This window comes from Rhinopithecus roxellana, chromosome 8 (assembly GCF_007565055.1).
Source record: "Rhinopithecus roxellana isolate Shanxi Qingling chromosome 8, ASM756505v1, whole genome shotgun sequence".
Classification (NCBI taxonomy): domain Eukaryota; kingdom Metazoa; phylum Chordata; class Mammalia; order Primates; family Cercopithecidae; genus Rhinopithecus; species Rhinopithecus roxellana.
In genome coordinates this window covers 57,352,943-57,363,211 of record NC_044556.1, presented here as the reverse complement: position 1 = coordinate 57,363,211, position 10,269 = coordinate 57,352,943, and the positions used below count along the sequence as shown (strand labels likewise).

At 36.1% G+C, this 10,269-nt stretch overlaps 1 protein-coding gene across 1 annotated transcript; it reads left to right on the top strand.

Annotated features, from left to right (window-relative positions):
* Nucleotides 1–9,041: 9,041 nt before the first annotated feature.
* On the top strand, nt 9,042–9,973 carry LOC104657878 (olfactory receptor 10J1-like). The gene is given in 2 exon segments (XM_010357743.2): nt 9,042–9,351; nt 9,354–9,973. Coding segments are annotated over 2 exon segments (930 nt in total).
* The last annotated feature ends 296 nt before the right edge of the window (nt 9,974–10,269 follow it).

Here is a 10,269-nt window from a genome sequence, read left to right as displayed (position 1 = left end):
CATGTTCTCTACCTCTCACTGCCCTATAGCTCTACAGTCGAGATTCTCACTTAAATACATTTCTTGATTTCTGTGAGCCCGAATAAGTATTTCTGTGTATATCTGGCAGAGGTGAGGGTCTCCTTCTTCAGACTAGAAGTATCTTAAGAGCATTCCCTTATTCATTAGTTCATTTAACACATACTTATCAAAAACTTAAAATTGTCAAAAATTAGGACAGCTTTAGCGATATGGAATTGAGAATGATCTCTCTAATAAGAAAGCTTAAAATCTAGTTGAAATGTCAGATAATAATTTCAATTAAATGTGACAAGTGCTATAGTAGAAGGAATGAAATGCAAAGAGAACTAAGGAGGGAGGGATATCTGGATGGAAATATGGTTGAGAGAATGGCCTCAAGAAAGGCTTAAAAAGTTGAACATATCCTCAACCCCACTGCATAAGTAATACATATTTATCATGGACACTTGGGAAAAATTAGGTGATGGTAGACACCCATAATTACACCATGCAGAACCATGTTCTACTAACATTTGGATGATTTCCATTCAGCCTTTCTCTATGTAGATATTCATATAATTGAGATTATTCTGTATATACTATATCATATCCTGCTTTTTCACTGGTTTCCACTGAATTATAAAATTATCATATGCATTATGTTTAAAGCTGCATAATACATATTTTAAAAATAATGTTGCATTACTTTTTGCTTACAAATGTTACATATATTTACTTATGAATCCTCTGAGTGTTTTTTCTATGTGCACATATTTACATATACATGGATATATATCTTTCTTTTGTTTACAATGTTGGGATCATATGACCTTTACTGTTTTGTAATATTTCTTCCATAGAACAATATCATGAACACTTTTCTAGATGTGTAACATTATAAGTTTTATTGTAAAATATGGTATGTGTATAAAAACGTATGCAAAAATGTACATTTTAAGAGGAATAACAAAACAAACACTTAGGTCCCCTCTACCTAGGCTGAGAATTAGAATATCATAATGAATCTGAAGCCTCATAAATGCTTCTTTCAAAAACTTTAAATATATGTCAACTAGTCACTGTCATGAACTTTAGGTTAAAGCATTTCCATATTTTTAAAGACTAGGGTATCCCTAAATAATACATTATCTAATCCTGCCTTCCTTTGAATGTTAAATAAATAAATGGGATACACACATATGATGCATGCACACACATGCACCATATATAATATATTGAATTTATATATAATTGCTCAATCATAATCTCTCTATATGATGTATCAATTATTTGCTTCCATTAATCAACACAATCATAATAACTGAGATTAATTCATGTTGATTTGAAAAAATATTATTAGTTCTTTTAATTATCTTTAATATGAGTCAGCAAACTTTTTCTGTAAAGGACTAGTTAGTAATTATTTTAGTCTTTGCAGGCCATGCAGTCTCTGTTGCAGCCACTCAACTCTATTATAGTATGAAAGCAGCCATACACAATACATAAACAAATTGATGTGATTGTCCTCCAATAAAACTTTATTTATAAAAATATTTGACTGCTCTATAGGTTTTGGTTTGTCCACCCTTCCTCTATAGTAATTCATTCAATGCTCTATCACACTTCATTGTGAAATTTTATTTCAATTTAAATGTTCTTTCTACTTCTGAAGAACATTTGACTTGTTTCAGTTTTCCTTTTTTTCTTTTTGTTTAAACAAACACAACTGTAAACTTTGTGTATTTGTCTTTTAAGGTTTTCTGGATTAAATATCTAACAGTAGAATTCCTGGGTTATAGAACATGTTTGGTTTCAACTGTAGCAGGTAATATCAAACTGTTTTCCAAAATGATTGTATCAATTTACTCTCCCACCAATAGGAGACTGGAGCTTCCCTTGCTCTATATTTGTCACAATTTTGACTATTGACCATCTTATGAGAATACAATGGTCTATGGTTTTAATTTTTGGGGTGTGGTCTTATTTTTCCCTGGATACTAATGATGTTAAAGACCTGTTCACATGTTTACATGCATTTGTGCTTCCTCTCATATTAAATTCCAATTTATTCCTCTTATCTATCATTATATTAAACTATATTTTCAAATGTATTAGATACTCCAAATGCTAGTATTTTATCTGTTTTTTGTTGTAAATATCTTTTCTCTATTTTTACCTTGCTTTTTTTCTTTGTTGTGATTTTGGAAAATACAAATTAATTTTTATATGATAAATGTTATCATTATTTTTTGCTGTTTTGTACCTTGTTTAAGAAATTATTTATCTCAAGTTTTAAAAATATTCTCACATAGTGTCTTCTAAATATTTAATAGGGTTTTTTGTTTATAGGTTTTTAGTACATTTGTGATTGAATTTTTTATGGTGTAAGCTACCCTAATTTCATTTTTTCCTCATATGAATGACCAACTGTTGCATTAATTGACTAGTCTGTGCTTTCCATCAATCAGGAACGTCAGCCCCATTTGAATAATTTTAGAACTCCATTTTCTCCCATTGGTTTGAACGCTTATCCCTGTGCCAAAACCATGCCTTCTTAATTACTACAGCTTTATTATAGGAAATGATATTTGAAGGACAAATTCTCTCCATTTGTTTCTCTTCTTCAAGAATGCTTGGCTCTTCTTGGATGTTTGTGCTTCCATATAAAATTTAATATTAGTTGTCAATCCAAAACACAAATGATCCAAAACAATCTATTTAGGAGTCTGACGGAATTGCATTGAACTCATGGGTCAATTCTGCACTGATTGTAATATCATAATATTACATCTTCCAATTCATAAGCATAACCATTTATTTCTCTCTCTTTTAGTGTTTGCTAAGGTATTGTAATTCTTGATATAAAAGTCTTTATTCATGGATACTTTATATTTTTTGAACCTATTGTAAATAATAGTGGCTTCATACTTGATTTGCTATCATTTGTTGAAATACTGAAATGCAGTGGATTTTTACATATAAATTTTGTACCAAAAAGTTTGTTAAGCTTTCTTAACAATTCTAATAATTTATCAGAAATTTATTTTAGATTTTCTGTGGACACAGTCACATCATCTATAAAAAAAGTGGCATTCTCTGTATTTCCCGAGAATACTATAAACACCTCTAAGCAAACAAACTAGAAAATCTAGAAGGAATGGATAAATTCGTGGACACATACACCCTCCCGAGACTAAACTAGGACGAAGTCGAATCCCTGAATAGACCAATAACAGGTTCTGAAATTGAGGCATTAATTAATAGTCTACCAACCAAAAAAAGTCCAGGACTAGACGGATTCACAGCTGAATTCTACCAGAGGTCCAAAGAGGAGATGATACCATTCCTTCTGAAATTATTCCAAACCAGAGAAAAAGAGGGAATCTCCCTAACTCATTGTGTGAGGCTAGCATCATTCTGATACCAAAATCTGGCAGAGACACACACAGAAAAAGAAAATGTCAGGCCAATATCCGTGATGAACATCGATGCAAAAATTCTCGATAAAATACTGCAAACTGAATCCAGCAGCACATCAAAAAGCTTATCCACCACAATCAAGTTGGCTTCATCCTTGGGATGCAAGGCTGGTTCAACTTATGCAAATCAATAAACGTAATTCACCACATAAACAGAAACAATGACAAAAACCACATGATTATCTCAATAGATGCAGAAAAGACATTAGACAAAATTCAACAGCCCTTCATACTAGAGACTCTCAATAAACTAGGTACTGACAGAATGTATCTCAAAATAATAAGAGCTATTTATGAAAAACCCACAGCCAATATCATATTGAACAGGCAAAAACTGGAAGCATTCTCTTTGAAAACAGGCACAAGACAAGGATGCCCTCTCTCACCACTCCTATTCAACATAGTGTTGGAAGTTCTGGCCAGGGAAATCGGGCAAGAGAAAGAAATAAAGGGTATTCAATTAAGAAAAGAGGAAGTCTAATTGCCTCTGTTTGCAGATGACATGACTGTATATTTAGAAAACCCCATAGTATCAACCCGAAATCTTCTTAAGCTGATAAGCAACTTCAGCAAAGTCTCAGGATGTAAAATTAATGTGCAAAAATCACAAGCATTCCTATACACCAATAACAGACAAAGAGAGAGCCAAATCATGAGTGAACTCCCATTCACTTTTGCTACAAAGATAATAAAATACCTAGGAATCCAACTTACAAGGGATGTGAAGGACCTCTTCAACAAGAACTACAAATCACTGCTCAGGGAAATAAGAGAGGACACAAACAAATGGAAAAACATTCCATGCTCATGGATAGGAAGAATCAGTTGAAAATGGCTATACTGCCCAAAGTAATTTATAGATTCAATGCTATCCCCATCAAACTACCAATGACTTTCTTCACAGAACTGGAAAAAACTACTTTAAATTTCATATGGAACCAAACAAGAGCCTGCATAGCCAAGACAATCCTAAGCAAAAAGAACAAAGCTGGAGGCATTATGTTACCAGACTTCAAACTATACTACAAAGCTACAGTAACCAAAACAGCATGGTACTGGTACCAAAACAGATATATAGACCAATGGAACAGAACAGAGGCCTCAGAAATAACACTACACATTTACAACCATCAGATCTTTGACAAACCTGCCAAAAACAAGAAACGGGGAAAGGATTCCCTATATAAAAAATGGTGTTGGGAAAACTGGCTAGCTATAGGCAGAAAGCTAAAACTGGATCCCTTCCTTACACCTTTTACAAAAATTAACTCAAGATGGATTAAAGACTTAAATGTAAGACCTACAACCATAAAATCCCTAAAAGAAAATCTAGGCAATACCATTGAGGACATAGGCATGGGCAAAATCTTCATGACTAAAACACCAAAAGCAATGGCAACAAAAGTCAAAATAGACAAATGGGATCTAATTAAACTAATGAGCTTCTGCAGGCAAAGGAAACTATCATCAGAGTGAATAGGCAAATTACAGAATGGGAGAAAATTTTTGCAATCTCTCCATCTGACAAAGAGCTAATATCCAGAATCTACAAAGAACTTAAACAATTTTGCAAGAAAAAAACAAACAGCCCCATCAAAAAGTGGGTTAATGATATGAACAGACACTTCTCAAAAGAAGACAGTTGTGCAGCCAACAAACATGAAAAAATTCTCATCATCACTGGTCATTAGAGAAATGCAAATCAAAACCACAATTAGATACCATCTCATGTCAGTTAGAATGGTGAAAAAGTCAGGAAACAACAGATGCTGGAGAGGATGTGGAGAAATAGGAACGCTTTTACACTATTGGTGGGAGTGTAAATTAGTTCTACCATTGTGGAAGACAGTGTGGTGATTTCTCAAGGATCTAGAACTAGAAATACCATTCGACCCAGCATTCCCATTACTGGGTATATACGCAAAGGATTATAAATCATTCTACTATAAAGACGCATGCACGTGAATCATCATTGCATCACTATTCACAATAGCAAAGGCTTGGAACCAACTCAAATGCTCATCAATGATAGACTGGATAAAGAAAATGTGATACATAAACACCATGGAATAATATGCATCCATAAAAAAGGATGAGTTCATGTCCTTTGCAGGGACATGGATGAAGCTGGAAACCATCATTCTCAGCGAACTAACACAAGAACAGAAAACAAAACACCGCATGTTCTCACGCATATGTGGGAGTTGAACAATGAGTACACATGGACACAGGGAGGGGAACATCACACACCAGGGCCTATTGGGGGGTGGGAGGCTAGGTGAGGGAAAACATTAGGGGAAATGCCTAATGTAGATGATAGATTGATGGGTGCAGCAAACTGCCATGGCACATATATACCTATGTAACAAAACTGCATGTTTGCACACGTACCCCAGAACTTACAGTATAATAAAAAATAAAATAAAATAAAACACCAAAAAAAGAAGAAGAAGAAAAAAAAAGAAACTGTAAAGGAATAAAATGTCCCGGAATCACTAAAATTAAAAGAAATTAAGTTTTATTTCTTTCTTTTCAATCGTTATACCTTTAATGTCCTTTTATTGTTTTATTAGACTAGTATATTCAATACAATGACAAAGAGAAGTGGATAAAGCAGTCACCCTTGTCTTCTCTTGATCTTAAAGATACTAATTCAATATCTTACCATTAAGTTTGATGTTGGATGTAGAATTGCATACATATGCTTTACTAACTTAAAGAAAATATTTTATTCCTAGTTTACTAAGGGTTGTTCTCAAAAGTAGACATTGATTTTTAAAACTGCTTTTATGGCAGCTATTAAAATAACCATATGACTTTTTTGAGATTATTTGAGGAAACATATAATTGGACTGTTTAAATGGTAAACAAACTTTACATTCTGAAATAAAACCAACTTGGTCATGTATCCATTTTATTATACATTGCTGGATTTGGTTTGATAACATAGCTGTCTCTCAGGATCCATGAGGGATTGGTTCCAGGACTTCTCATGGATATCAAAATGCACAGATGTTCAAGTCCATGACACAAAATAGTGAAGTATTTGCATGTAACCTATGCACATCCTCCTGTATACTTCAAATCATCTCTAGCTTATGTATAATACCAGATACAATGTAAATGTTATATAAACAGTTATTACAATGTATTGTTTAGGAAATAATGGGGAAAATGTCTGTACATGTTCAGTACAAGTGCATTTTTTCCCAATATTTTTGATCTGTGGTTGGTCTGAATCCAAGGATGCAGAATCCACAGATAGGAATGGCCCACTGTATTTTGTTGAAGAATTTTATATCTATATTTGTAAGTAAGATTGGCCTGTTAAGTTTGGTGTCAAGATAATTCCAGCTTTGTAAAATGAGAAGGGAAATACTTCTTTCTTTTCCATTTTCTAAAATAGTTTGTATGATACTGAAATTAATTTGTCTTTGAATGTTTTGTAACACTTAGTATATTGTCTTGATCTGGAGGTTTATTTATTGATAGTTTTTAACTGCTTCTTAAAATACCTACAGTACTTTTCAGGTTTTCTGATTCTTGATTCAATATTAATTTTTTCTATACGTGTATTAATTTTCTATGTACACAGTCACATCTACTGTAAAAATGTCAGTTTTATTTCTTCCTTCTCAATTCTTGTATCTTTAATGCCCTTTTCTTGCCTTACTGGGCTGGTTAGAAAATGCAACACAATGTATCCATTTCATTGATAAAGCTGTTTATAATGTTACTTTTCATTTTTTTGTGCCTAAAATGTCCATAATTACGTGCTTTTATTTATAATAGAGTTTACTTATGTCTTCTCTCCTTTTTTCTTGCCCAGTTTCAATAGTAGTTTACCTAAAGTTTACTAATTTATATCTTTGTGGATCTTCTCTATTTTACCCTTCTTTTATATTATTAACATCTCTATCATCACTATTTTTTTCCTTCTACTTACTTCATGGTCTTGCTTTTATAACTTCCTAGGATGACTGCTCAGCTTATTTTTGGCCTCTTCCTCTCTAATAAGCATTTTGTACTAGAATTTTCCTTCTAGTATGTTCTAAATGGATTGAACATATCTTGGTATGCATCGCTTTTATCTTTAATTATAATTTTTTAAATTATCATTATGAGTTCCTCTTTAAACCATGGGTTACATTATCAAACATTTGCATTTTTTATGAAATTTTCTTTCCTTCCTTCCTTCCTTCCTTCCTTCCTTCCTTCCTTCCTTCCTTCCTTCCTTCCTTCCTTCCTTCCTTCCTTCCTTCTTTCATCTCACTGTCACCCAGGCTAGAGTTCAGTGCCACAATTTTAGTTCACTGCCACCTCTGCCTCCCAGGCTCAAGTGATCCTCCTGCCTCAGCCTCCCAAGTAGCTAAAACTTCAGGCATGTGCCACTACTCCTAGCTATTTTTTTGTATCTTTTGAGATGGTGTTTTGCCATGTTGTCCAGGCTTGTCTTGAACACTTGGACTCAAGCGATCAGCCCAACATTGCCTCCCAAAGTGCTGGGATTACAGGTGTGAGTCACTGCGCCCAGATGAAATTTTCTATCTTAATTATGCTGTAGTCTGGGAATGTGGTTATCTTTTTTTTTTTTTTTTTTTTTTTGAGACAGAGTCTCGCTCTGTTGCCCAGGTTGGAGTGCAGTGGCCGGATCTCAGCTCACTGCAAGCTCCGCCTCCAGGGATTACGCCATTCTCCTGCCTTAGCCTCCTGAGTAGCTGGGACTACAGGCGCCTGCCACCTCGCCCGGCTAGTTTTTTGTATTTTTTTTTTTTTAGTAGAGATGGGTTTCGCCGTGTTAGCCAGGATGGTCTTGATCTCCTGACCTCGTGATCTGCCCATCTAGGCCTCCCAAAGTGCTGGGATTACAGGCTTGAGCCACCACGCCCGGCCAATGTGGTTATCTTTTAAGAAGATCCAGTTTTTTAAAAAATGTTGAGACCAAGTTCATGGGCCATTGATGATCATTTTAAAAAATGATCCAGGTGTACTTAAGAAGAATGCTTTATGGCCGGGCGCGGTGGCTCAAGCCTGTAATCCCAGCACTTTGGGAGGCCGAGACGGGCGGATCACGAGGTCAGGAGATCGAGACCATCCTGGCTAACACGGTGAAACCCCGTCTCTACTAAAAAAATACAAAAAACTAGCCGGGCGAGGTGGCGGGCGCCTGTAGTCCCAGCTACTGGGGAGGCTGAGGCAGGAGAATGGCGTGAACCCGGGAGGCGGAGCTTGCAGTGAGCTGAGATCTGGCCACTGCACTCCAGCCTGGGCGACAGAGCGAGATTCCATCTCAAAAAAAAAAAAAAAAAAAAAAAAAAAAAGAAGAAGAAGAAGAAGAATGCTTTATATCAAAATTTTAAATATTAATGCTCAAATTTTGTTTTTCTTTATTTTCAGTCCGAGGACTTAGTCTGCCATGTCCCTAAGGAAGATTCACCGAGTTTTGAACTGAGTCTTTGCTGTGTTGCATTTTTGCTCTCCGTAGTGTACTCCAGAGCACAGTTATTTTTTGCTAAAAGATGGTGCGGACTTTCTTTTATTCTTTCAGACCTGAGATTCTCAATGAAGAGAGTCAGTCACACGGAGTTAAGAGAGTTTGTTTTCCAAGGTTTCTCCAGTTTTCAAGAACATCAGCTCATACTTTTTGTGGTCTTTCTCACCCTCTACATCCTAACTCTGGCTGGCAATATCATCATTCTGGCTATAATCTATGTTGACCATCACCTCCATATGCCAATGTACTTCTTTTTAAGTGTGCTATCCACTTCAGAGACTTTCTATCCCCTGGTCACTATCCCATGCATGCTTTCCAGCCTTGTAGGCCTGAGCCAATCCATTTCCCTGGAGGGCTGTGGGACTCAGCTCTTTTTTTTACTGGCTTTGCCATCACCAATTGCCTCCTGCTAGCCGTGATGGGATATGATCGCTATGTGGCCATCTGCAACCCACTTGGCTACTCAGTCATCATGAATTGGAAGGTGTGTGCTATACTGGCATCCTCAGTCTGTGCCACAGGGTTCTCACTCTCACTGGTTCAGACTGTGGCCATTTTCAGACTGCCCTTTTGCTCCCCACTGATTGAGCATTTCTTCTGTGATATTTGGCCTGTGTTGGACCTGGCCTGTGCTACCCCAGTGACCAGTGGTATTCTGACCTTAATTATCAGCCTCCTTGCCATCACAGCCCCAGTCACCTTCCTCTTCAACTCTTATGTCCTTATTATTTCCACCATTCTCAAGATCACCTCAGCTGGAGGCCGGAAGAAGACCTTCGCCACCTGTGCATCCCACCTCACTGTGGTCATTATCCACTATGGCTGTGCCTCCATTGCCTACTTCAAGCTCAAGTTGGAGAATACCAAAGATCAGGATCAGTTAATCTCAGTGACCCACACTGTCATAACACCTTTACTAAATTCTGTTGTGTATAGTCTGAGAAATAAAGAAGTCCAGGACGCTCTGCAGAGAGTGCTGGGTAGGAAATTCTTCCGCTAAGATGGTAATCTCTCCTTAAATAGTTGTGTGTGCCTTCCAGATGGAAGCCTATTGGTAAAGTCATAGAGCCAGAATTTTATGTAATCAGTGAAGCCTCATACATCACAGTCAGAGCCAAGGCAAAAGGGAAACTAGGAGCTACCCTCTAATAATTGAGGCTCATTTTCTGAACCCCTTTCAAAACAGAATAAAAACAGGTCCTTTGTCTGTAGACAGACATCCACTGGCCCTACTCAAGGAGATCATGACAAGGCCGAAGTATGATCTAGTGTTCATCTCAAGCTTAAATTTAAAGA